Source organism: Penicillium psychrosexuale (genome assembly GCF_028828465.1).
Source record: "Penicillium psychrosexuale strain IBT 29551 chromosome Unknown utg000002l, whole genome shotgun sequence".
Lineage (NCBI taxonomy): Eukaryota > Fungi > Ascomycota > Eurotiomycetes > Eurotiales > Aspergillaceae > Penicillium > Penicillium psychrosexuale.
Window position 1 is genome coordinate 6,731,909 of NW_026643187.1, and position 26,109 is coordinate 6,758,017.

Sequence of the window (26,109 nt, forward strand, 5' to 3'; positions counted from 1 at the left end):
TTATGTGACTTATGTATAAGAGCTTAAGCTAACTATGGTATGACTCTATATTTTTAGTATCGAGAGACAAGTTTAACCTTGTTACGCTGCGAAGGGTCCTCGGTTGTTGAACGTCGTCTCAGATGCCGACGCACGGGCTGCACTCAAAGAAGGGGTATACTAGGCATGCACTAATATGGGGAATGGCCTGGGTACGGTCTAACGGACCCATATTGCGGGGTTTAACGAATGAATAGCTTGCACTTTGTATAGGGTACTGCTTGTTGGTCGAGATACCTCTCATTCCTACCAACCACCATCGTTCATCGGATCCTAACATGCACAACTGCCGATCGCAGCGTCTTTGTGTACGCCAAAGCATCTTCAGATGCTGACTTCTTTTCTTTCTAGCGGGGAAGATTACGTATATCGTGTGATGTGATTCTGTATATAACGTGCCCTCCTCGTGGCTTCTATTTTGAACTAGATCTAAACAATCGGACACAACTATGGCTATCATTACAGCGGTTTTCCCTGATGCTGCATTTCACTATATTTTCTATGCAGTTCCTCTTCTACCCCTACTTTACCTTGCCCATAATTATTTCTACAATTCGCTAAACCTCTTTCCTGGCCCTTTCTGGGCGCACCTGACTGATATTTGGCGGTATATCGATGTGAAGGGTCGACGTCCTGAGCTTACGCATATAACCTTGCATCGCAAGTATGGCGATATTGTGCGCCTTGGGCCACGCACTTTGTCTTTCGCAGATCCAAAGGCAGCGAAGGTGATCTACGGTCTAAACAAAGGATTCACCAAGGTAGAGTAGTGTCATGCCGAACCCAGAAACATCTACAGCTTCTAATCAAGAGAACAGTCCGAGTTTTACCCAGTACAAATGACTGTTTCTAAAGGCGAGCCATTGCCATCGCTGTTCTCTACTCTGGATGAGAGCTTCCATGCGAATCTCCGCCGGTCTGTCAATCATGCGTTCTCAATGAGCTCTTTAGTACAGTATGAACCAATGGTCGATGAGACTATGGAAATTTTCCTCGACCAAACGGACCGACTCTTTGCTGGAGCCACAGTGTGCGATTTCGCACGATGGCTGCAATTCTTCGCCTTTGACGTTATTGGAAGCATCACGTATAGCAAACGGCACGGGTTCGTTGAGAAAAACGAAGACATCGATGGCATCATTAATTCTCTGGCAAATATCTTCGATTATTCTGCCCCTGTTGGTCAGATGCCGTGGCTAGATAAGCTATTTTGGAAGAATCCGATATTTGACTTCCTTCAAAAATTGGGCTTATCAGATAATTCGCACCCTGTGGCCATCTTCGCAAAACACCGCATGGAAGAACGTATGTCAGCAAAAGCTGGCGTAACAGACCCGGGATCAAAGGATGATCTTCTCACCATGTTCCTCAAGGCGGGTGAACTTCGTCCAGATTTCATGACGAACAAACGGATCCTTACCATGGCTGTCTCTATGGCCTTTGCTGGGTCTGAAACAACCGCCATCAGCATTGCGGCCGTGTTCTATTATTTACTTAAGAACCCAGAATGCATGACACGGGTTAGGCAAGAGCTGGACGACGCTGTTGACAACGGTATCATCGTGAATCGTCCAACAGGACTTGTCTCATGGACAGAGTCGCGGCAGCTGCCCTATCTCGATGCCTGTATAAAGGAAGCTTTCCGTATGCATCCTGCTGCGGGACTTCCTTTAGAACGCATTGTTCCTGCGTCGGGGGTAGAGATCTCCGGGCATTTCATTCGCGGCGGAACAATCGTTGGCTGCAGCGCCTGGGTTATTCATCGCCGGACAGACATCTTTGGTCCAGATTGCGATATATACAACCCTGATCGATGGCTTACTACTCCACCGGATCAATTGAAGGTTATGGATGGAATGATGCTCCAGTTTGGTGCCGGTTCGAGGACCTGCATTGGGAAGAATATCTCTCTAATGGAGATCTATAAGATTATACCTAGCTTTTTGCGGCGATTTGAGGTATGTTCTTTTTCTGAGGCAGAGACCAGTGATGCTGAGTTCTTGATAGGTACAGCTAGCACACCCTAACCAAGAATGGAAGCTGTGGAATGCATGGTTTGTACGTCAACACAACTTCAAGACGATCTTTACTCCGAAAGAGATTATAGTATGATTTGCCATCCGTCATCGTTTAGCTCCGGTATTGAAACTTGGGGTCGCTATACTTTGTAGAATGGAATTTCTCATGCAGTTCAACAACAGAGAATTCTTCTTTCTGGACTATTGTCAGGTTTAAAAAGGAAGTAAGCTTTTATGAAATGCTGACGTGATACTTCTTTTGGGATATATAATTTTGTTTCTGACTAGCTTTGCAGGCGGCGCCTATCATTTAGTTAAAGATGCGGCGGTGTCTTTCTTGTATCGTAGCCCTAAATAGAGTATTATGCTTCTGATATAACAACAGGTGTGGCACTAGTTATTATCCTATAGATTCAATATCAGGGATCCAAGAATAAAGAGCAGAGAAAATACACGCTCAACACCAACCACACCATCTGCGCATATTTAGGCTGCAACATGCAACTGACCTATCCAGGCCCGCCTTTCCCTTTAGGGCAAGGCGCAGCTGAACTGGGCTGAAATCATTGGATATGCCGAATCCCCGAATTCATAATGTCTTTACATAGCCCATATACAACATACTACTTGAACCCGTGTACACGCAGAGCTACAGCAGCCAACGGAAGTATACATATAACTGAAACATAGACTAGAAGTACACCGCTATATCCCTATATCTACCAGTTGACCGCATGGACTACGGACAGTCACAGTAATAGATATATGTGCTTTTTTTTCTTTTTCTGAGTAGTAGGAAAGCTGTGAAGAGTCACAATAACTATATACTATATAGCAATCCTGTATATACTAAACCGATGATGATAGAGAATCGTGAAGTGAGGAAGTGTCATAGCCACATCATTCTACAGCTGCCTCTGGGTACTTGCATCGATGTATCCAATTGTCACCTATCTTCACACTATACCCCTGCTACTTGGGGCCAGCGCAGCAAACAAAGAACTGGTAGATGTACAAACGATAAGTACGTCCACTCCAAATACTTAATAAGCCGTCAATCCCCATTCCCGCCAATCCCCACCGTCTTTCCTTTTTATTTTGACATCCTCAAACCCGTAAAGTCATCTTCATCCAAGTTTATCTTATTATGAGTGACAATCGGGGTCGTGGACGTGGTGATCGTGGGGGTGACCGTGGCCGTGGCCGTGGTGATCGAGGTCGCGGTTCCGATCGAGGCCGTGGTCGCGGGGACAGTCGTGGTGATTTAGCCTTCCGCCCAGCCGGTAGAGGCGATGGAAATCGTGGAGATTTCCGAGGCCGAGGCGGTGATAGAGGTCGTGGAGGCGATCGTGGCAGAGGTGACTTCCGTGGCCGTGGTGATTTTCGTGGTAGGGGTGATTTCCGCGGTGGCCGTGGTGGAGGAGGGCGTGGTGGTGCTACAAACTTTGGCCCGCCTATCTTCAGGTTTGCCTTCCTCTCTCTTCGCTGCTCATCAAACAAATCTAATCCTTTGGCTATAGACAGGGCGAACCTATTCCACCACCTAACCCCACCGTCTTCAAGACCGAGAACGACCTTGCCAAAGCTCTGGTTGTGAGCGGCCAGAAGACCGTCAGAGAGGCGAAATATCCCGAACGTCCTGGTTACGGCACAGCTGGCAGGCCCGTGACTTTGTATGCGAACTACCTGCCGTTGACCCTGCCTAACAAGCAGCTGTTCCGTTACCATATTTCCATTGCAGCCGACTCTGCAGGCCGATCTGCCCCTGTGGGCAAGAAGGCCCAACACATCGTGCGTCTGCTGTTGGAGGAGCACTTCCCACAGCAAAAGAACAGTATTGCCTCGGACTTCCGCTCTACCCTGGTCTCGTGCGTCAAATTGACCGAGGGTAAATTCGATGTGCGATACAAGGAACACCTGGATGATGACTACATCGATCCTCCCCGGGTGCACCAGGTTACTTGCCAGTATACTGGTGAGGTCAATCCTGCCGACTTGGTCAACTACCTGACCTCCACCAATGCTGGTGCCATGCTAGAATCCAAGTCGGAGATTGTAGCTGCCCTCAACATGATCATGGGGAACCACCCCAAGACGGACGATCAGGTCGTCTCTGTCGGAGCCAACAGACACTACAGTCTGCGTCAGGATACCATGGAATCGTTCAACCTTGGCGGTGGCCTATCCGTCCTGCGCGGATTCTTTGTCAGTGTGCGTGCCGCGACTGCTCGTGTGCTCTTGAACGTCCAGGTCAAATATCTGGCATGTTACAATGAAGGACCTCTGGTCGATGTGATCCAAGGCTACGGCAACAGGAACTCTTACCGCTTGGAAAAGTTCCTCAAGAGCCTCCGCGTTCGCATCACTCATATCTCCCGCAAGAACAGCCGCGGTCAGCCCCGGCCTCGCATCAGACCTATCTATGGCCTGGCCAACCGCGGTGATGGTGGCTCGGCGCCCAACCCACCCAAGGTTCCCCGCCACGGTGCTGGTCCCCAGGATGTGCAATTCTTCCTAGCCGAATCCAGCCCTCAGCCCGTCGCCGTGCCTGGTGCGCCCGAGCCCAAGGGAAAGAAGGGAAAGAAAGCTCCCAGGGCCGGTCCTGCGGAAGCCGGTCGCTACATTACCGTTGCGGACTTCTTCAAAAAGGGTCCGTCGATATTTTTTCCTTCAATTTTCCTTCGGCTCCCTTCCTCCTCGTGTTGTGCTGACTTTCCTCTTAGAGTATAACATGACTTTGAATGCGAACCTTCCAGTGGTGAATGTCGGGTCTCGTGAGAGACCTGTGTATCTTCCCGTTGAGGTCTGCGAAGTCGAGCCTGGTCAGCCAGCTAAGTCCAAGCTTTCTGGTGATCAGACAGCCAGTATGCTCCGCTTCGCCGTTATGGGTCGAAAGCCGGGTCAGAACGCTCAGTCGATTGTCACCAAGGGTGTGGGTGTGCTGGGACTAGGCGAGCCATTGAATCCCACACTGGTAAACATTCCCTCGCTCCCAAAATCTTGTCAAGCTTTCTAACTTTCCATTTACAGTCTGCTTTCGGTATTAACTCTTCCACCCAACTGATCACGGTTCCTGGGCGCGTTCTCTCCGCCCCAAATGTCTACTACAAAGACGGAAACAGGACCAAGGAGATCAGGACTCAATTTGGCAGCTGGAACATGCGCCAAATCCAGTTCTCCAAGGCTGCATCCATGAAATCTTGGACTTACCTCTACGTTGATCAGGAGGGCTCCCGGCCAGTTTTCCAAAACCCAGCTCAGCTCAACGCGTCTCTGGAAGGCTTCAGAAAGACACTCAGGGATATGGGAATGGCCGTGGACCCCCACAAGGCTGGCAAACGTGTTGTCCTGACCGGCAAGAACGACGCCCACGATATCCAGCAAGCCGTCGTCGATCTGCAGAAACAGCACAACCCCATCTTCATTCTGGGTATACTCTACACTAAAGACACTGGTGTCTACAACTGTGTCAAGCAAGTCTGCGACGTCCGCTGCGGAATTCGCAACGTGAACGTCCTCGCAGAGAAGCTCATCAACTCCAACGACCAGTACAATGCCAATGTGGGCCTGAAAATCAACCTCAAACTAGGCGGTGCCAACCAGGCTCTTCGCACCCAGGATCTCGGCATAATCTCCGAAGGCAAAACAATGCTCGTCGGCATCGATGTCACCCACCCTTCGCCAGGCTCCGCCAGCACAGCCCCCAGTGTCGCCGGCATCGTCGCCTCCGTCGACGCAACCCTCGCCCAGTGGCCGGCCGAGATCCGTGTCCAAGGCGCCCGCCAGGAAATGGTCGCCGACCTCGAAACCCTGCTCGCCTCGCGTCTCCTGCACTGGCGCAAACTGAACAGATCCCTCCCAGAGAACATCATCGTCTACCGCGACGGCGTCTCAGAAGGCCAGTACAACAAAGTCATCGAGGAGGAACTCCCCCTCCTCCAGGAAGCATGTAAGAAGACGTACCCAGCAGACCAGACCAAGAAAGGCCTCCCACGCCTGGCCATCGTCGTCGTCGGAAAGCGCCACAACACCCGCTTCTACCCAACAACCGAGCAAGACTCGAACCGCGAGAACCCCATCCCCGGAACCGTCGTCGACCGCGGCGTCTCCGAGGCCCGCGACTGGGACTTCTTCCTGCAGGCCCACTCCGCACTCCAGGGCACAGCCCGTCCAGCCCACTACTTCACCGTCTGGGATGAGATCTTCTACCCCCGCCACCCCGCTAACAGCACCGGGCCCGGCGCAGCTGATGTCCTCCAGGACCTCACTCACAAGATGTGCTACCTGTTCGGCCGTGCCACGAAGGCGGTTAGCGTCTGCCCGCCGGCGTACTATGCCGATCTGGTGTGCACCCGTGCTCGCTGCTTCTTGAGTGACCTGTTCGACCCTATGCCCGTTGATGCTTCTGGTGGTAGCACCAGTGGCACGGACGGCGCGTTGGAAATGGCTCGCACGCGGGATGTCGTGATCCACCCTAACATTGCGGAGACTATGTTCTACATCTAGGCTGCTTTTGAGAATCTGCGTTCCGTCATCTATCTGCTATCTACTATGCGTTTTGCGTATCTTTTGAAATCTACTTGACTCGACTTGGATGAATTTGGTGGTGGAAAGAATTGGAACTGGAATTGAAATAATTTGCTGGAGGAATGAATTATGGATATCGTTTGGACCTGGAAGACCTACTTACATTCGCTCGCTCATCTTTGGTCTTTGGAAAATACCGTTTGGGATCTTCTGTCTCGCTTGGCTTTGATACTGGACACTGGAGACTGTTTCCTATCTTAGACAGTACCTTAGCTGTGAGACTCAATTGAATCTTAAACGATGACATCTTTTATGGTCCCTTAGTAGGTGTACTATGCTGTTCTACGCTATCCAAAGTAGGCTGGAGGAATCGGAAGTATAACACCATAAATTAAGAGATAAACGAATCCCGCTCTCATGGAAATAAACTTGTACACTAATAACATTTTGAGGGCAAGGTACAGAAATAAACAAGAAGGCAAAAGCTTGAATAGTACACGCCGACCAGGCATTCCACACTCGACTCCAACTAACATTGAATTTCCAAGCGCGAAATAAAAGGAAAGCCTTCAGCCTCGATTGTCTTTTTTTTTGTGATTTTGCAGTTTCGCGGACAAATGTCCAAATTAATGCGGGTATCGATACATATTATTCGGAACAAGTCGGCCGTTGCCCGTCAGAAGATGCCGCTGACAAGGATACACACGTAGTATCAAGCTAAGCCCTAGACCGGCGACTGGCTCACTTAGTTGTTGTCTCCATGGTTCCAGCTGGGCTGGTTGTGGCCGAGGGGGTTGCGCTGCGCAGTGGCATTCCTCCTAACCGGCTCGGGGGATGCGTCGTCAAAGTTACCCCAGTGTGGCTCCATCATCTTATTGTGCTTGTCGTGGTTTTGGGTAGGCTTAGGAGGGGTCGGCTCGTCGTAGTTATCCCAGTGGGACTCCATCATCTTGTTGTGCGCGTGATGCTGCTGGGTAGGATGAGGGGGGGACGGTTCGTCATAGTTACCCCAGTGGGACTCCATCGCCTTGTTGTGTCTGTCGTGGTTTTGGGTAGGCTTAGGAGGGGTCTGCTCGTCGTAGTTATCCCAGTGGGACTCCATCATCTTATTGTGCGCATCATGTCTTTGGGTAGGCTTGTTCTCCTTGACGGGCGATTCGTCCGTCAGGTCGAATTGCGAAGCGAAGTTCTTCTTGCGGTTGGCGACGTTTCCGCCTGTTGGCAGGGGCTCGTCCTTCTGCTCGCGCTCGGAGAGCTGGGGCTGGCCGTTGTCGTCGAAGAGGCGGTTCTCGTAGAGGCGCTTGCCGCGACCCCCGAATGAGCTGATGATCCGCCCCTCGTCCGCGGATTCTGAATCGGTCATGTCAAAATGGCGATCTGCGTCGCGACGGGGCTTGGCCACGTCCTGCTTGGTTTGGGGGGATCCGGTGCCTTCTTCGTCATCGCCAAAGCCAAAGTGGCGTACTTCTTGCCCGCGTAGGACGCGCTGGCCCTTCACAGGGGTCTCAACGTCGTTGAAGTCCCAGTGGGTTTCGTGTTTGGTGTTGGCCTGCCTCACTTCTGCTTTGGCCTCGCGCTCCGAGTTGTCGCCGCCGATCTCGAAGTGGTCGTACTTTCCGGGGACGGCTTTGTAGTAATGGCGGTGTTCATCGACAGGTCCGGTGCGCGAGTCGGGCACGTGATCATCCTTCACGAAAATATCGCTGAAGTTGCGCTCGGCAGGTCGCCCAGCCGAGGGCGCAAAGGGAGCCACAGGGGCGCGAGCCTTCTTGGTAGGGGACAGAAGCTCGGTCAAAGAACCCGCTCCGTAGGGGTCTGGGGTATATTTCTTGGCTGTGGATGGTCTGCTGGGGGTCTTCGCGCCGCTTTCGGGCTCAGCGACCTCCTTGACTGGCGAGATGAGCTCGGTCAGGGAGTCGGCTGCGTAGGGGTCCTTGATGCGGCGCTTGCCAGAGGATGAGGGGCGGTGGGGGAGATCGGTATCCAAATTCTGGGAAGAAGGCTGCGAGGGGGTCGCACGCGCCGTCTCGGCATCTCTGAGGAGACGGAGTTGGTCTTTTCCATCACGAATGGGCCATTGGCGTCCGCGCGCTCCAATAACCTCGATTTGCTTCAGCAATGAGGCCTGATCCCAGTAAATTCGGATCTGCTTGATCTGTTGATTGGTGTCGAAGTGGACGATGTGAATCTGCGGGATGATGCATTAGCTTTGATAAGCGACGCGCGTCGGGGAATTTACCGTGGGAAAGGTCGCGACACGGTCGGCCAGGAAATTATCGTCGAGTGAGGGGAGATAAACCCCACCACCCTCGGTGAATTCGAGGGTTGTCTCCATATCGAGACATAGCGAGTCTGATCCTTCAATGGCGCTGATGACCTTGTTCGATTTCGTCTTGACCACCTTCGCGTTCTTCAACACATGAGTGATCACGTTGTCGGACTTCTCGAACTTCGTCGTGGTAGGAACATAGATCAAGGACACATCGTCGGCCAACTTAGCAGCCTTGGGGTTATCCAGGAACCGCTGGTATTCGGTCTTGAAGTAGGACATTGTCAACCGTATAGGGACAGGGGGTTTGAAAGGGGGAAGATATTCCAGAGAAGATAGCTACTCTAGGATACTCCAGAAGTAAGCTAGAAGATATTGAAGTTACAAAGAAACTATTTTCCAATTAAGAAGGGGAAAGAGAGAAGGGGAGAAGGGAAAGGAAGCGATGTCCTACGATGCCCAAGCGCGGGAGTCCCAACGTACATTACTCGGCATAAATAATATACAGGGGAAACGCCAGAACCAGTTAGTCATCGGTACCTTGCATATTTAGTTAATGCAGATATAAAATGAAGTGAAAATGCAATAGAAAACACGCTGAAGTCCCTGAAATCTTCTGGAACCGTCTGAAAACACGCCAGTGTTTCACCATACGGGCTAGGCTTGGGGCTTGGCCTCGCGTCTCTCCGGTAACTGGAGAATCTGGAGAATACACTTTAAAGGCTTCAACCTCTACAGGGGGATGGATTGCACAGGGGGCATGCAGCATAATGTACATTGTACATTTCAGAAGTACTGGATTGAAATGCCCCTCCAGTGGATGGCACGATCTCTGGCGAGTCGGGGGTCATTTCAACTGTCTGCAATGCCGAGTATTCAAATCAGACACTCTCGTGTAGAAGACATGATTGGTCTTTCATTGAAGTATAGCCAAAGTCGAAGTATGGCATATGTACCGAGTAGGGACTTGTCAAAACTCCAGCTCCTGACCGGCCAATTCATTTTTTTTTCTGTAAGGCAGTAAAGCCCTTCTAAGCACTTGTCGTATCTTTGAGGAACGATAGATAGCATGGTAAATTATCGTATGGGCGAAAAAGGTGGGTATGTGTTGCAATCGTGTCTCATTACAAAGGTCTGTTGACGGAAACCACGTTAGAAAAGATCACATGTACTGGGAGTGGTCGAACGACTTACCCAAGATAATCCTCCTTGATGGTGCCAATGGCATTGATAGCAGCCACGTCGGGCTTGACACCGAGGATCTTCAACCGCAAACTGGTTCCTTTCTCAATCACTTGATCGGCATGATCAGTGTATTGCGGCGGCACGGTGTTAGGCTCCCATTTGATATCGGAGGGAATGTTCTTATTGGCTGTCAGCAGCGAAACTCAGAGATCCATGGTCAGATGAAACAAAACATACCTTTCGCGCAATGAAGACAGACAATGGGCCCGCCAGGGTGAAGATACCCGTGGGCTTAACGGAGGTAACAATGGCATCGACCTAAGCTCAGTCAGCAGGAAGCCAAAGGCAAAAACCTTGTATTCCAAGCGCATACCGTCTCGCCACGGAACGGCTTCCAGATGATCGCACGATATCTGATTGTGTATTCCGCCTGTCCGATTCCAGGCATCACCCGCCCCTCGCCAATATCAACCATGTCCATTACACAGATCACAAAGTGATCACCTGTGCACCGTCCCTCTTCCTCTTCGTTGAGTCGACCGATGAGGTACTCTCGCATGTTGGGTCCGAAATAGGACGGGTGCATAGAGATCACCTTGGTCTCTTCTTTGAGGAAGAACATCGTCGCGGTTATGGTTGAATGAAAATGCGCTAATGCCGAATTGCGGAGTGGAAATATTCAAGTCGCTTTCAGGACAGTGATGCTGTCAATCGAGGTCGAGGGACGGCGTTTTCGACCACGCGCGCATGACCTGCAACGGTGAAGCACAAACAAGATGTGGGACGTGGCTGCTAGAAATGAGCGAAATGAGATCCGAGTACCCGTGGGAGTGGCAGAGATTGTATCTGCCTTGGATCTTGAACGAGGAGGCAGATACGTTGCTGCAGGCGCAAGCTTTCCTTTCGTCAAGAGCCATCTCGTGGGCCAAGTTTGGGTGGGTGGAGTCACGTGGTACGATTCTTTAACGGTGAGAAGTTGACTTGAGATTTGCACGTTTAAAGACATTGCAACTTCATTTGTGTCTAGTATATTAGTTAATAGAATATGTAGTCAATATTGCGCTTGATGATGATTTAGCCATGACCTGATGAGGATTAGTTCTTATGTGAGGAATGATTGGATGATCTATAGCAGACCAAACAACATGTACAGAAGTAAATAGCGAACTCTCCTGACTTTTCGCTCTCGATTCAGCTCATAATATCATTTTTATGCTGTATATAGCCTTGACCGGCTAACGTTGACTAGTTATTGGGTTTCAAAAATCGGCTTGAATGTATACCGCTAGCTATATATATATCACTCTACTCCAAACTGTTGTCGTCAATTTCAAGATTTACATTACAACCGAGTGCTAAACTGGCAACTGGAAGGCATACTAGATCTTCATCCTATAGCTCTACGGACAATGTAAGAAAAATACCTAAACTTGTAGGAAAATAGTCTAAAGCCTCACTGGAGTATTATATACTCCGTAGTTAACGACCAATTTAATGAGATACGAAAGAGAATCCCAATTAAAACTACTATGTATATAATCAATTACCTGTCCCTAGGTAATGTAGGATCTCGTGGTAAAACTATAAATGTAGATGATCTGATAGGCTTGTGCATGGCGGGTTGGTGTATACCGTTACGATGCCAAGACCAACGTCTTCTAAGCACATGACGCCAGGGCCAGGACGAAGATCAATTGCACCACTCAACGCTTTCCGATAATGAGAATGCCACTTGCCTGATCCCATCACCCCGCAAAACTCTTCCTCTAGAATTCCCCATCTTTTTGTTCCCAAACCGGCAAGATGGCGCTTAATCTTGAGAAACAGTTACTCTTCGTAAGTATCCGCATCCAATTCCCAGAACGACTAGAGCTGACTGTGATCTAGTATGGAGCCTACCATAGCAATCCCGTACATCCGCCCTACCCTCATCTCGAATAATATAAACGCTCACTAACAGCGTAGGTCAACGTCGCAATCCACATCACCTGCGTCCCAATCCTACTGTTTACCGGCATCGTCCTCGTACGTGCATCTCGGCATCTTACAACCGAACAAGATATCCCCAATGTACAAAAGTACTAATAGTGACTTCCAAGGCCTGCAACTGCCCACCACTGTTCACCCTCCCGGACATTATCCGAATCGAATACCTGCCCGCGAATGCCGGCACAATCGGCGCTCTTATTTACGCTACTTTCTATATCCTCCTAGAGCCCATTGCCGGCGGTCTACTCGCACCCGCCCTGATCTCGGCTGCATACTACGGAAACTACTTCCTCGGCACTTACGGAAGCACCGCGAACTACTGGGCCGGGGGCATCCACGTCGTGTCCTGGCTGGCGCAGTTTGTCGGACACGGCGTGTTTGAGAAGCGTGCGCCTGCCTTGCTGGATAACCTTGTTCAGGCTCTCCTGCTTGCGCCGCTATTTGTCTGGATGGAGGTTCTGTTCTTCTTCGGATATCGCCCACAGCTCAAGGAGCGGTTCGAAAAGGGCGTGGAGCTGGAGATTCTGAAGTTCCGGAAGCAGGGGAAGGGCAAGGGCAAGGCGGAGCAGTAAATGCTGGTGTGGGTGCAGCACGCAGCAAGGGGAGGTATTGCTCGCCAAGATCGAGGGCCGTATGTTCTCGGGTTGTCGCGGTTGATGTTGGAAGCTTCAGTGGTTCCATGGGCGCGTTGATTCATATGTCCTGTTATTAGCAAGCGATTTCCAGTGCATTTTTATCCTTTTGCGAGTGTCATTTCGCATTGTCTTTGGCCAATTGGGATATGCTTCCCTTTCCCGTGGAGTGGTCGTTGCTGTTTGGGGCCAATGTGTGATTCTATTGTATGGTAGTATGGCAATGCCAAGTCAATCGACTTGGAAACAAGCAAATAATACTGCGTACTCCGTAGATAAAAATATCAGCATACAAAGTATACAAACCGCCCGTCTTCGGTTGCCGTGACGAAAGCCATGACATAAGCGATTCACCTGACCAGGAATTCCGCCGATCCGAGAAGAGAAAAAAACGGAAGGACACCCGTGGCACACTCTTCCGGTCGGCAATGCAAATGGAAGCAACTCATTCTGGGCTTGTATAATATTTTGAAAAATTGGGAGAATTTGTAGAAATCGAAATATAGGAAAGGGAAAAAAATACATATAACATTGTAGGACTAAGAAAAGTCGTAGGAGATACACCGTGGCTACACTAGGGCCACCTCGGAGGGCCCAGGGTCCGAAACGGTTTAGCGCGAGTCCTGAGAATCCAATCCTCCCCCCGACGACAAAGCTCTCCCTCCCGTCCACAATCCCTCTCTCCTCTCCCGTTCTCCTCTCCCCAATTACATCTCTCCCTCAGAGAATTCATCCTCTCATCCTCTGAACCCCCTTTCACAATGTTCAGAAACGCTCTGCGGTCGTCCAGCCGCTCCGTTGCGGCTGTTTCGGCCACTGGCCGCATCGCCTCGGTGAGTCTATCCCATCCCAGCCGCCTTCGTCCATCGCCAGTTCGACATCCTTCATCTCAATCCTGAGCTCGATTGATCCTCATACCTCCTCACACCTCGACAATAATACTTCAACAATAGCTAGGACGCATTGTCCTTCTCTGGGATGGTCATTAACAGGTTTTTCGTCAATTACAGGTCCGCGCGGCTGCTGCCGGTCCTCTCAACGGCGTTCGCTCGTACGCTTCCGAGGCCAAGGCTACCCCTACTGAGGTCTCCTCCATCCTTGAGCAGCGCATCCGTGGTGTCTCTGAGGAGGCTGGTCTCGCTGAGACTGGTCGTGTCCTGTCGGTCGGGTACGTCAATTCTCCCTAGGCGGCTGGGGGCGCGAAGAAAAATTCGGTCCCCGGTTACAATGCCATTGAATCCGCCATTATTTCTCAACATTCGAAAAAATACCGATACAGAAACTAATTGAACTTCAAACAGTGATGGTATCGCCCGTGTCCACGGCATGACCAACGTCCAGGCTGAGGAGCTGGTTGAGTACGTGAACCCCCAAAGTCTTGGCATTATGCCTATTCAAAAACTAACTTATCTTCAGGTTCGCCTCCGGCGTTAAGGGTATGTGCATGAACCTCGAGGCTGGCCAGGTCGGTGTCGTGCTTTTCGGTTCCGACCGTCTCGTCAAGGAGGGTGAGACTGTCAAGCGTACCGGCGAGATTGTAAGCACTTCAATCCAACCCCTAGGTTCATTCTTATACTTGGACATTGAATCTATCCACGTATGGAAAATCTCTAACACGATCCCCAGGTCGATGTCCCCGTCGGTCCCGAGCTTCTCGGCCGTGTCGTCGATGGTCTCGGTAACCCCATTGATGGCAAGGGTCCCCTTGGCACCAAGGAGACTCGCCGTGCCCAGCTTAAGGCTCCCGGTATTCTGCCCCGTCAGTCCGTCAGCCAGCCAGTGCAAACTGGTTTGAAGTGTGTCGACTCCATGGTGCCCATTGGTCGTGGTCAGCGTGAGTTGATCATTGGTGATCGTCAGACCGGTAAGACCGCTGTCGCTCTCGACACCATGCTCAACCAGAAGCGTTGGAACAACAAGTCCGGCTCTACCGAGGAGGAGAAGCTCTACTGTATCTACGTTGCCGTTGGTCAGAAGCGTTCGACTGTCGCTCAGCTCGTCAAGACCCTTGAGGAGCAGGATGCCATGAAGTACTCGATTATCGTCGCTGCCACCGCCTCCGAGGCCGCCCCCCTGCAGTACATTGCTCCCTTCACTGGCTGCGCCATGGGTGAGTGGTTCCGTGACAACGGCCGTCACGCCGTCATCGTCTACGATGATCTGTCCAAGCAGGCCGTTGCCTACCGTCAGATGTCTCTGCTGCTCCGTCGTCCCCCCGGACGTGAGGCCTACCCCGGTGACGTTTTCTACCTGCACTCTCGTCTCCTCGAGCGTGCCGCCAAGATGAACAAGACTCACGGTGCTGGTTCCTTGACTGCCCTGCCCATCATTGAGACCCAGGGTGGTGATGTGTCCGCTTACATTCCCACCAACGTCATTTCCATCACTGACGGTCAGATCTTCTTGGAGTCCGAGCTGTTCTACAAGGGTATCCGTCCCGCCATTAACGTCGGTCTGTCCGTGTCCCGTGTCGGTTCCGCCGCCCAGGTCAAGGCCATGAAGCAGGTCGCCGGTTCCCTCAAGCTTTTCTTGGCTCAGTACCGTGAGGTCGCTGCCTTCGCTCAGTTCGGTTCCGATCTTGATGCCTCCACCAAGCAGACCCTTGCCCGTGGTGAGCGTCTGACTGAGCTCCTCAAGCAGAAGCAGTACTCCCCCATGTCCGTTACCGACATGGTTCCTCTCATCTTCGCCGGTGTTAACGGTCTCCTCGACACCATCCCCGTCGACAAGATCCTCACCTGGGAGTCTGACCTCCTTGCTCACCTCAAGAGCACCCACCCCGAGATCCAGGCTACCATTGAGAAGGAGGGCCAGGTCTCCAAGGAGAGTGAGGCCACCCTCAAGAAGACCATCGCTGCCTTCAACGCCACCTTCAACGCATAAGTGAAGAAACAACTCGGATGATCCTTCGTGGTCGGCTTTGTTTTCTTGACTCTATGTGTATAGACAAGATAGCCTGTACAATTTTGAGCCCATTGTTTTTCTGTTCTTCTTGGTGCCGGTGCCTGGCAGGAGATCTCAGTCTGCCCCTGGATGTAGCGATGTAATTATCTGCATGATCCTGGGGGGCGGACCAAGGATTTCTCGTAGTGCTGTTCGAGCGAGAACTCAAATGACTTTGGTCTGCCAAAATGTGATTATATCCTGTACGTTTAGATTTTATCCGCGCATCGGGGGCGCGTGATGGGTGGACGACCGTTCTAATTCCGTCTGGTCTCCTTATGCTCTCCATGTTGGACCTCAATTATTTTCATTTGTTCATTGTTATATCGTAATTCTAGACTGTAGCTTTGTTTTGCACGACTGCTAGACGTAGTATCATATCGGATGTACCGGGCTGGAGATATGCGAAACATGGCAACTTCAGTCTAGATACACGCCAATCGACCGACGGAAATGACTATAAGCCTAGTTCCATGCCCATTTTTATGACATTCTATACCCCGGCATATCATTGAAAAGACACGACGACCCGGTAGTAGAGGCCGAAACCGGCATCCGATCTGTTATCGATAAGCGATCAAGATTTTCCCGGAGATCACCAAGTCCCCGCGTGCAAGCAACTTCGCTTTTCTCTCTGTTACTGATTATATTGTCATTATCGTTCTATCGCCGTCATGTCTGCCCCTACCGATAAGCCTCCCTCCTCCTGCAAGGTGATGTTGAGCAAGAATGTTGCCAACCATCTCCTCACCGAAGTCCACGAGGGCCTTAAGACTCTCGAGAAGCCGCCTCACTTGGTCGGCCTCCTGGCCAACAATGACCCTGCTGCGCTGATGTACGCGCAGATGACGCAGAAGACCTGCGAGGAGAAGTGAGTCTCTATAATATTCTGATTATCCGGTTTCAATGGATCCAATGGATCCAATGGCTTCTTTGGTGGGGGTAGCTAGTATGATTCATTCATACCCCTCCGCCAACAAAAAAAAACCCCCAAAAAAGCCTAGAACGACCTTAAAAGCACAGCCAACACCTCAAAACACAACCAACAATCCAATTGAAACAACCGACTAACGCAATGCCTTTCCCAGCGGCTTCAAGTACACCATGCGCGAGGTGTCCCGCGACGATATCGAACAGGCCATCCTGAACGCAAACACCGACAACGACGTCGACGGCATAATTATCTACTACCCGATCTTCGGCACCCGTCAAGACCAGTACCTGCAGCAGATCGTCGACGTGACCAAAGACGTCGAGGGCCTGAGCCACCGCTACATCTTCAACATGTACCAGAACATCCGCTTCCTGGACGGCGAGGCCAAGCGCCAGAAATCCATCCTGCCCTGCACTCCGCTGGCGAACATCAAGATCCTCGAGTACCTCAACATCTACAACACAATCCTGCCCTACGGCAACCGTCTCTTCGGACACACGATCTGTGTTGTGAACCGCTCTGAGGTCGTGGGTCGTCCGCTTGCTGCTCTGCTGGCTAACGACGGCGCTTGTGTTTACTCGGTTGATATTACTGGTGTGCAGAAGTTCACTCGTGGCGAGGGATTGCAGAAGAACACGCATGAGGTTGTTGATCTTGAGGGAAAGACTTTGAAGGATGTTGTGCCGCTTTGTGATGTGGTTATCACTGGTGTTCCCAGTGAAAAGTACAAGTTCGATACGAGCCTTCTGCGTGAGGGTGCTGTTTGTGTCAACTTCTCTAGCGAGAAGGTATGTCTGCGTTCTTGAGTCTGGTTAAGAGGTTCTTGCTGACTGGTCTGATATAGAACTTCCCCTATGAGGTCCGAGACAAGGCCTCGCTTTTCGTTCCCTCTATTGGAAAGGTTACCATTGTTGTTCTGTTGCGGAACTTGCTAGTATGTTTCATCTCTATACTTCATTCACATGCTCAGTGGTACTTGGCAATATCTAACATGACAAATTTACAGAGACTCATCCAGAACAAGCGAATGGACGATGTCAAGCCCGCCGAGGCTACGGAACGACCTGGCACCCTCGAGGCATCATCGTAGGTCGGTCACCACCGGTTGAAATTCAATCTCAATGGCCATGCATTGAGCTGGCCATTTCGTAAAAAATTATAGATATTCTGTTTGTTATTAGCCATTTCGATTATACTCTGAAACTTATGTTTCTTCTTTTGTTTCCTGTGCTTAGATATCCAGTCGCATTCCATGGTTGGAACTTATAGAGATTGGCTCGGTTGCCTTTGTCTATTCTTCTAACAAGGACTGTTTCTTGTTTAATACCATAGCTTGTTGTTTACACTCTGACTTTGCATAATACCTCAATAGAAAACTCCTGGCGGGCTCGAAGGATGATATTAATATACTAACAAATTGCCCCGAGAATAATTGGGACTGATAACACTCAAACCTGCAACGCGCAAAGAGCCATTCAGTTCACCTTGACACAAGCTTAACGAACAAAGACAAGAACGATGACAAGGACTAACAGGGGAAAAAATACAAGAGAAAACGCAACCAGGAACCAATAGGGCTTCAACAGAAGAAGCCACCAAATGATCAGATCGCCCCAGTCACTCTCCCAATCTGCGAACTCATCAGCCCCAGTCAGAATATACCTCAGCGACTCAATCGCTGACAGTTGACTATTATCACTGATAGTGATCTTCTGGAGGAGTTCTACAGGAAACACAGGCGTCTTCGGCACGAGAATGACTTGAACGTAAGGGCTTATAGCGCTAGGACCCACGATTCCGATCATGCGCCGTGGGACCTGAAGCCCGGGTGCCAGGACGACGAGGCGGATACAGCAGGTGTAATTCACACGCCGGTCGAGTCTCTTTGTCTGGATACAGTAGAAATAGCCATGTGAATATTGTTCGGCGGTGCGCTCTGTTTCTTTTCCTCCAGACTCATCCACGAACGGCGTAGTTGTTGCATTGGTCATCTGTTCTATAGTGACTGAACAGGCTTCCAGTCCCTTGATTTCAAGGGTCTCGGTGGCATCCACAAGCGAGACAATGTCTTCGGGGGAAACCCAGGCAATGACTACTGGGAACTCCGGGAGAGCTGAAATGATCGGATTGTTAGTTCAGTTTCTCACTCAAACACCGGGATTCGGCGGTGTGAGAGCTTACCACGAGGTCGACGCAGAGTAGATACAATGTATCCCATGTTGGTGGTCTTCACGACTGTGGAAGATAGTTGTGAAGGAGTTTTGATGGTTCGAACTTGATTGAGAGTCAAACCATACAGTCTAAGAGCGGTTGAGCAGTGAGGTGCAAAGTTGTCCGAAGTCTAACGTCATTAAGCCCCAGGCTCTGACTTGGAAGGTTCGAGTCAACCCGAGGTCTCTTCAAGTTGGGAAAGTGCAGTACAGCTCCAGGAAGAGATCCACGTGAGCTCAATAGCCCTAGCCAGGACATCACATTCTAACAGATCAGGCTAAGACACCCACCATAGAATAGTTTTTCTCTCATGTCGAGTGAGGTGCAGGTGTTGCATACGAGATTGCTTGGACTGCCGGTCGATAGTGATCAAGTCACGTACACTGTTGGGATGCTTCTGATTAACTATGCCTAATGAAAAGAAAAACACAGAAGACCGACCTCTTCCTTGGTTTGAACATATAATACCAATGCACTCTCCTCGATCTCTCTTAGAGAATGAACTAGCTTTGCGGTTTGCAATAGCCCTGAAAACATAATATCTGATAGTAATTGATAGGTAACCTTCCATTTTAGCCAGACTTCTTCTCATTTTCCTTCGCCGCCAATCTCAAAACATCAATTTCGCTGGCCACCCAGCGACGGAAAGGCTCTGGATGGAATACACCGTCTACCGAGAACCAAGTTGTGAAGGGCGCCTCGCACCGCTTGTCCTGGAGAACCTTGCCAGAGGCGGACTTATAAATGACATGCAACTTGTAGAGCTTGGAGAACTTTTTGGTTGACGATGACACAGATATCTATAAACAAGTCCTGTTAGTTACCTGGCCAAAAAAAGAATATCAGAACGAAGACTAATTGACATACCGTCTCCCCAGTCTTCCTCTTCCCGGAATATACCTCGCCAGCCTCGACGGCCCAAATCCAGTATGTGAGAATGGCGTTCAAGAAGAAGTATGTCCCTACTGCCGCGATAATCCAGGGCGAGGTAGTTGCTTCCCAGCCAAGCCTGCGGTCTGCATAGAAAGTAAACCCTGCAATTGCGACAGCACTATATCCAAGCAAGAAGCGAATGTTCGTCTTCGAGTAGTCCGGTGTAAAAGCGTATGGCGCGGGAAGGTTGGTGAGATAAGGAAGCAGAGCATCGTCGCTCGTAGATTTGAGATCTGTTGCTCACGCCGTTAGTGTTGTTGCTGTATAGAGTATAGCGGGATTACGGACCATTGGTCGAGTAGACCGGCACCTTGCTGGAAGCCATAATATATTCGAGATGCGAGTAAAGAGCTTTTTAAAAACCAAAAGACCGAGTGTGGTTCAGCAGACTGTTGTTTACCGCAGGACAAAGATGCGGCGTGGCCCTTTGGAGAAAGCTGGAGCTAACGCGGGCCAATGACATCCCTCTCCGCCTGGCAACCTCTCCTTCGCGGCCCCTTCAACTTTCCATCCCCCACCTGCAGCCACCACTGATTTATTGTTGGTTCGAAGGAGGCACTTCTTCGATTCTTATTCTGCCTCAACATGGCAATTCAAGGGGCTGATCAGACCATCCTTAGGGATCCGGCATTATTGTGAGAGAACATGATTCGATCAAGCGGAAGTTGGACTGACCATTTGCTTATAGCTATTGGATTCTATTTCCCATTTCAATTGTTATGGTATGATCTGCACTCGGTGCTTGAAGCTAAATATTCGCGATGCCTCTGAGACTGGAACTAACCTCTCTTATTGGATAGATACTGACTGGAATCCTTCGCCACTATGCTACGGTCCTCATGAACACGACCCCCAAGGCGCCATCCACTCTTGCCGAGTCTCGCGAGCGCCTTGCTCTTCTCCGCGGTGTGAATCTCCGCAACAATGCCTGCTCCGTGCTCGACCGCGAGTCCTTTGAGATGCGCAAGAACTACATGGTTACTGGATTCCGCAATGGCGCATTTCTCAAGGATCCCAACAATCGCGGCCAACCGCCCGCGAACCCCATGACCGATCCTGCGGGCATGGAAGCTATGATGGGAATGCTTAAGGGAAACATGATGATGATGATCCCGCAAACCCTGATCATGAGTTGGATCAATGCCTTCTTTTCTGGCTTTGTCATCTGTATGTTGCAATTTGGTATAAAACATGAGCAACGAGCTTACAAATTCTGAAGTGAAATTGCCCTTCCCGCTTACTATCCGGTTCAAGTCGATGCTGCAGTCTGGTGTCATGACTCGCGACCTCGATGTGCAATGGGTCTCCAGTCTTTCGTGGTACTTCCTCAACTTGATGGGCCTTCAGTCCGTTTTTGGATTCATCCTCGGCAGTGATAACGGTATGCATCTATCTGACCTTCCCAATAAGAGTTCTCACTAATATTTGTAGCTGCCAATCAAATGGCCCAGCAGATGGGTATGGCTAACCCTGCCGCAATGGTCAACCCGCTCCAGCCCGGCCAGGATCCCGACAAGTTGTATCTGAACGAAGCGGAGAACCTGGAGGTGATGGAGCACTTCTGCATTCTCGATGGAGTGGAAGAGAGAATCTTGCAAAATTTTGCTCCCGTAGGGATCTAATTTCCGTTTTGATGTCCCATGTGATGTCTAGTGTTGGTGTATATACCTGCCTTGAGGTCATCACTGGTTTTGGATAGCATACAGAATAGAATGTGCCATCTTTGTAAACAAGTCGTACTCTCGTGACTACATGATTTACTCGTGTCTTCTCGAATGATTTATATTGCTCATTTTCCATGACTCGTACTTCATAACTCATATTAATCACTCTTGATGGTAATTAATAACATCGTTCAAAATCCAGACTTCCCCATTATTGACCTTCTCCGCAATTGAATCAACTTCAATATTGCCAGGTTGGATCTATAGACAGTCAGTTACCATACCAATGACTTGTAGAGGATAAAACCTACAAAGATCTTATCACCCTCCTTCGTCCATTTCAACTTCTCCCCTGCAAGAGTCTCAACCTCTTCTCCAACTCTCCAAGGACTAACCGGGATGAGATGGGCCTCTACAAATCGCTGTAGATTCCGCTTCGCCCGGTCTTGACCATCCTGGCCCTCATATGCATTTACCTCCCCGAACTTCTTGTAATCCTCTGGATTCTCCCAGGGCTTCCGTGGAAGAGCCTGGATTGCACTGTTGCGTGGTGCTAGAACTGTTATGTTCTTGGACGCATCGTTAAGGCGGCTGGCGATGGGATCAAAGTCACGGGTCAACCGCGCAAAGATATTGATGCCCTTGGTCTTGGGCAGGACATCTGAAATGACAGGGCTAGCGCTGTCTTTCGAGGTCAAATCCTCATTCGGAACCGTCTTCTGTGGCTGGACAACACCAGGGAGAATCTTATCCATTATGGATCGGTGCTCTTGGTGCTCGAGAGCTAGTGGCTGTTGACGCGAAGGGAAGGGAGATGATAGGCCCCAAAGTGCAGATGCAGATGTAGCGAGAAGAAAAGTAAATAAAATGGATGTTAGTCGATTCGATTTCATGCTGCGGGTTGGAGCCATCTTGCTGCCAATGATGCTGGGCAGCGAAGCAGGTCTACAACCATGACGCAACAGGCAGTGGCACGTGATGTGGAGAGATAACAGAATCACCTGATCTTTATCGATAAGGGCATCCGGCCACAAGAAATTGGCCGATGTGATCTTGATCTTTCCCCCCGCAATCTACACCTGGGTCTCCCAATTGATCAATTGGTATCATGTCGGCTTTGCAGACCTTTATGCTGGTCGTGGACCACGACAAAGAAGAAGCCAAGCGCATTGCCGAGGGAAGCGCGCATGGTATGCTAATTCGCCCCGCACTCGAGCCCACTTCAAATCGTTGCATTACTAACGGAAGCGATAGATATTGAGATTAAAAAAGTGACTTTGCTTGATACCGTCCAATCTCTCGGCGAATATATTAACGATGAAGACCCGATCTTACGTGGAAAAGCGATTTCCTTCCTTACGGCCATTATCCAAGCCCTCTCGCCGAAATACCTCTCGAGACAACAGATTCAAGTCCTGACTACATTCTTCTGTGATAGAATTGAGGATGGAGGTGCTGTTGATGGGCTGCAGGCCCTGCAGGGCTTGGACCGTTTTAACAAGTTTTTGGCTACCCAAGTAGCGCAAGCGTAGGTGCTATACTTTTAAATCCCTGTATTCGCCGGGGATAAAGCTTAACTCAAGATGACCCAGTGCTGATTTATTGATATAGACTTTTTTCCAACTTTCAAGATCTCCAGTCTCGGTCTCAAACACAACGATTCCATGTCTATGAATTGCTTAATGACTTGATGTCAAACCACCGCGGAGCTATGCGTGATATGGGAGATATCTCGCTTCTGGGTGTTGTTGATATTATGACGGGAGAGAAAGACCCGAGAAATTTGATGATTGTATTCTCGATCCTGAAAGTGGTCATGGTGGAATGGGACATCTCGAACCACGTTGAGGTATGTGTAATTTCCCAAGCTCGGTGATCCCGCTAACACTAGACAGACTCTCTTCGACTCGGTATATAACTACTTCCCAATCACATTCCGACCTCCGCCCAATGACCCTTATGGAATCACCGCACAGGATCTGAAGGGTCGTCTTCAAGAGTGTATCTCTTCGACAAGGCATTTTGCGCCCCACTCTATCCCCGCCTTATTGGACAAGCTTGATTCTACTTCTCCTAATGTAAAGGTAAAATTGCCCGACACTCCATGATTCGAAAGTCATCTAATAGATCTATAGAAAGATGCACTTAATGCATTGATCGCATGTATCCATTCATACGACCCCGACACAGTGTCCAGGTATTCCATTACCATATGGGGAGTCCTCAAGTTTGAGATTCTCAATGCCCAAGAGGAGTTCTTATCCGAAGCCTCCCTCGAGGCTCTGCAAGCAATTGCCCAACGGTTATCTGAAGGCGTTACCGAAGTGTCGCAAGAATTGCCTCTTGCAAAGTACCTTCAGCCAATCACCAAGGAGTGCAATGAGCAACTCCGGGAGCCCCAAAACAAGAAGGCCAAGCCGGCCCAATCGATTCTCAGCTGTGTGTCTGCTGCTTCGCCCGTTTCCTTTGTCCTTGTTGTACAAACAGTCGTACCTCCGATTTTCACACTTTACCAAGAAGCAGACGGAATCGTCAAACAAAGAGCGCTTCTGGAAACTTTGAATGTCTTGTTCGATTCTGCTACAACCGTGTTTGGACAGTGGACCACCCGAGGTGGTGAGGCGGCTATCGAAAACCCGCTACTCGAATTTAAAGACCAATTCTCAGACCTTTTTGGTCAGGCATTGATGGGTGCAGCAAAGGAAGAGGTTTCCTTCCGGGTGACTGCCTTGAAAGGCTTCTTGCGTCTGTCGACTTTGCGTGATTACTTCCAGGAGAATGAGATTGGGCTTTTCGTACAATACCTTGACGAAATCCTTCTCAAGGAGGAGTCCGTGGGCCGGGATGATCTCAAGAAAGAGGCAATTGCTGCTCTTGCTGAGATTTCCAAGCACAAGCCCCGCCTGATTGTGGATATCACTTTCCCTGCATTTGTGGCAACTCTGCCAGAGGAAGATGAAGGGTCGGATGCCCGGTATCTGCCGACGCTCGAGACCCTTGCCCAGATCAGCGTCGAGAGGGACATCTTCGAGACACTTTTCCGTCGTCTTTTCAGCAAACTGTCCGTTCTGCTGCAAAAGGAGGAACCCGGGTCAGTTGCTTACCCACGTGCGATCCTTGCCACCTTGCTTTATGTTATGCAACAAAGAAACATGGAACAAGACCAGAGTGTGGATTTGTACTTTGACAAGGTTGTGGTTGGACTTTGCCGCGATGTCGCAGCATCGGCTTCTGGCAAGGCCAAGAATCGGATTCTCAATGATCCTACCGTGCTTGACACGTTGGGTCGACTTTGTAATCTCCTTGTGCGGTCTGTTTCCATTCAGAAACAGGAACAAGTTGCCGAAAACGTCTACAGCCTCTTCTCTGCAGCTGAAGACTTCGTGCCTCTTCCGTTTACTCAGACTAGAGACGCCGATCGAGAACGTACGATCATTATCTCGACATACCTGCTCGCGGGATTATCCAAGGACTGTGGTAACAAAATCCCGCACACCGACCCAGACATGTCGGGGTTGCTATTGGATCTGATCTATCGTTGTGTCTTGAGCACCGAACCAGCAACACATCAAGCCTACCTGCGCCACCTGGCCTTGCTCGTCAACAAGTTCCTGTCGAAGCAGGATGTGCCAATCGCCGAGAGACTCATTGATTCTCTCCTCGAAGGCGAGAACACAGAATTACAGAGCCTCAGTCCTCCTATAATTCGCACCATCTTCTGGCTATCTAAAGCCTTGATCCTTCGCTTAGCCCCCGCAACCACTCACATCCTGACCTCCCTCCTCGCTCTCCTCTCCTCCCTAGACCAAGAAACCAGCGCGACGGCAGCACAAGGCTTCTCCATAATTCTAGGCGAAGACGACATCATCTCCGCAACCAATGGCGCTACAATCCGCCTCCTGTGCAGGCAGCGCCTCTTCACAACAGTCATCCCTTTGATCTCCACTCGCATTCGCGAGGTGAACATCGCCGGCACAGATGGCTCCCACCCCACCCCAAAAGCGCCCGACCATATTAAACCGGCGCACCTAACCGCCCTCGCGGGTATCCTCTCCACAATCCCCACGGCCCTAGTCATGCCTGAACTCCCCACCCTGCTCCCCCTCCTCCTGCAATCCCTCGACCTCCATACCGCCGACTCGGTCGCCGTGCGCACAGCAACGCTCGACACCCTCGCCGTCATTATCCGTGACAACGGTGTCACCGTCATCGACCGGTGCGGCCACGTCCAGAGCCTCGCCACAAGACTCCTCAAAACAACATCTACAAATATCGGCCCTGGCGCGGTTAACAGCCCCCGTCTCCGCGCCGATGCTTTGAAATGTCTCAATCTCCTCGCTACGCACCAGGTGCCCGGCGCTGCAGCTAATGCTCCGCCGGGTATCTCGCCTCTATTGCCTGTCAAGAATCAGGTTCTGAGGTCCTTGCGGGCCGTTCTTGACGACCCTAAGCGTAATGTACGGAAGGCGGCGGTTGATGCCCGAGCCGCTTGGCTGCGTTGTGTGGATGATGCACCGGACGAGGAAGAATGATTATTTTTGGGTTAATAGAAAAATATACTCGCATTAAATTTAGAGGTTGTTTATTATCATATATTGAGCATAGATGGACATCGGGCTTTCCAGTTCTCGTTGGTGTAATCGCAGAAGGAATTCGAGTGCAGTATAAAATTGTGACACCTCTGCTGTGACTGTAATGTGCCAGATCCGAAGAGTAAGAGTACATCTAATTCAAACCAACTAAGACTGAGAGAAGAAAGAGAGAG

At 50.2% G+C, this 26,109-nt stretch overlaps 12 protein-coding genes across 12 annotated transcripts; 7 read left to right on the forward strand and 5 right to left on the reverse strand.

Moving 5' to 3' along the window:
* Positions 1-488: 488 nt before the first annotated feature.
* N7518_003655 (cytochrome P450) lies at positions 489-2,066 on the forward strand (the record flags this gene model as incomplete). Its single annotated transcript, XM_057184582.1, has 2 exons — positions 489-800; positions 858-2,066. 2 exons carry the CDS (start codon positions 489-491, stop codon positions 2,064-2,066), a joined length of 1,521 nt encoding a protein of 506 aa, XP_057046032.1.
* Positions 2,067-3,204: 1,138 nt separating this feature from the next.
* Positions 3,205-6,563, forward strand: N7518_003656 (putative RNA interference and gene silencing protein (Qde2); the record flags this gene model as incomplete). Its single annotated transcript, XM_057184583.1, has 4 exons — positions 3,205-3,521; positions 3,578-4,707; positions 4,781-5,031; positions 5,088-6,563. 4 exons carry the CDS (start codon positions 3,205-3,207, stop codon positions 6,561-6,563), a joined length of 3,174 nt encoding a protein of 1,057 aa, XP_057046033.1.
* A 766-nt stretch (positions 6,564-7,329) lies between these two features.
* N7518_003657 (uncharacterized protein) lies at positions 7,330-9,135 on the reverse strand (the record flags this gene model as incomplete). The annotated part of the gene is made up of 2 exons (XM_057184584.1): positions 7,330-8,772; positions 8,824-9,135. The coding sequence occupies 2 exons, from the start codon at positions 9,133-9,135 to the stop codon at positions 7,330-7,332; spliced, it is 1,755 nt and encodes a 584-aa protein (XP_057046034.1).
* Positions 9,136-9,977: 842 nt separating this feature from the next.
* On the reverse strand, positions 9,978-10,660 carry N7518_003658 (DNA-directed RNA polymerase II subunit RPB7; the record flags this gene model as incomplete). The annotated part of the gene is made up of 4 exons (XM_057184585.1): positions 9,978-9,987; positions 10,048-10,217; positions 10,276-10,356; positions 10,412-10,660. 4 exons carry the CDS (start codon positions 10,658-10,660, stop codon positions 9,978-9,980), a joined length of 510 nt encoding a protein of 169 aa, XP_057046035.1.
* A 1,181-nt stretch (positions 10,661-11,841) lies between these two features.
* On the forward strand, positions 11,842-12,599 carry N7518_003659 (2-hydroxy-palmitic acid dioxygenase MPO1; the record flags this gene model as incomplete). The annotated part of the gene is made up of 4 exons (XM_057184586.1): positions 11,842-11,874; positions 11,926-11,949; positions 12,004-12,063; positions 12,138-12,599. 4 exons carry the CDS (start codon positions 11,842-11,844, stop codon positions 12,597-12,599), a joined length of 579 nt encoding a protein of 192 aa, XP_057046036.1.
* Positions 12,600-13,230: 631 nt separating this feature from the next.
* On the forward strand, positions 13,231-15,542 carry N7518_003660 (F1F0 ATP synthase subunit alpha; the record flags this gene model as incomplete). Its single annotated transcript, XM_057184587.1, has 5 exons — positions 13,231-13,492; positions 13,670-13,827; positions 13,961-14,017; positions 14,076-14,196; positions 14,286-15,542. The coding sequence occupies exons 1-5, from the start codon at positions 13,421-13,423 to the stop codon at positions 15,540-15,542; spliced, it is 1,665 nt and encodes a 554-aa protein (XP_057046037.1). The 5' UTR covers positions 13,231-13,420.
* A 734-nt stretch (positions 15,543-16,276) lies between these two features.
* N7518_003661 (methylenetetrahydrofolate dehydrogenase (NAD(+))) lies at positions 16,277-17,626 on the forward strand (the record flags this gene model as incomplete). Its single annotated transcript, XM_057184588.1, has 4 exons — positions 16,277-16,473; positions 16,691-17,324; positions 17,381-17,470; positions 17,543-17,626. 4 exons carry the CDS (start codon positions 16,277-16,279, stop codon positions 17,624-17,626), a joined length of 1,005 nt encoding a protein of 334 aa, XP_057046038.1.
* Positions 17,627-18,032: 406 nt separating this feature from the next.
* N7518_003662 (uncharacterized protein) lies at positions 18,033-18,754 on the reverse strand (the record flags this gene model as incomplete). Its single annotated transcript, XM_057184589.1, has 2 exons — positions 18,033-18,649; positions 18,718-18,754. 2 exons carry the CDS (start codon positions 18,752-18,754, stop codon positions 18,033-18,035), a joined length of 654 nt encoding a protein of 217 aa, XP_057046039.1.
* A 565-nt stretch (positions 18,755-19,319) lies between these two features.
* N7518_003663 (signal peptidase complex subunit 2) lies at positions 19,320-20,005 on the reverse strand (the record flags this gene model as incomplete). Its single annotated transcript, XM_057184590.1, has 3 exons — positions 19,320-19,547; positions 19,615-19,913; positions 19,969-20,005. The coding sequence occupies 3 exons, from the start codon at positions 20,003-20,005 to the stop codon at positions 19,320-19,322; spliced, it is 564 nt and encodes a 187-aa protein (XP_057046040.1).
* A 260-nt stretch (positions 20,006-20,265) lies between these two features.
* On the forward strand, positions 20,266-21,302 carry N7518_003664 (ER membrane complex subunit EMC3; the record flags this gene model as incomplete). Its single annotated transcript, XM_057184591.1, has 5 exons — positions 20,266-20,315; positions 20,369-20,402; positions 20,481-20,847; positions 20,900-21,061; positions 21,112-21,302. 5 exons carry the CDS (start codon positions 20,266-20,268, stop codon positions 21,300-21,302), a joined length of 804 nt encoding a protein of 267 aa, XP_057046041.1.
* A 204-nt stretch (positions 21,303-21,506) lies between these two features.
* Positions 21,507-22,255, reverse strand: N7518_003665 (uncharacterized protein; the record flags this gene model as incomplete). The annotated part of the gene is made up of 2 exons (XM_057184592.1): positions 21,507-21,605; positions 21,656-22,255. The coding sequence occupies 2 exons, from the start codon at positions 22,253-22,255 to the stop codon at positions 21,507-21,509; spliced, it is 699 nt and encodes a 232-aa protein (XP_057046042.1).
* Positions 22,256-22,452: 197 nt separating this feature from the next.
* Positions 22,453-25,876, forward strand: N7518_003666 (MET18/MMS19 family protein; the record flags this gene model as incomplete). Its single annotated transcript, XM_057184593.1, has 5 exons — positions 22,453-22,534; positions 22,599-22,872; positions 22,956-23,193; positions 23,240-23,428; positions 23,480-25,876. 5 exons carry the CDS (start codon positions 22,453-22,455, stop codon positions 25,874-25,876), a joined length of 3,180 nt encoding a protein of 1,059 aa, XP_057046043.1.
* Positions 25,877-26,109: the final 233 nt, after the last annotated feature.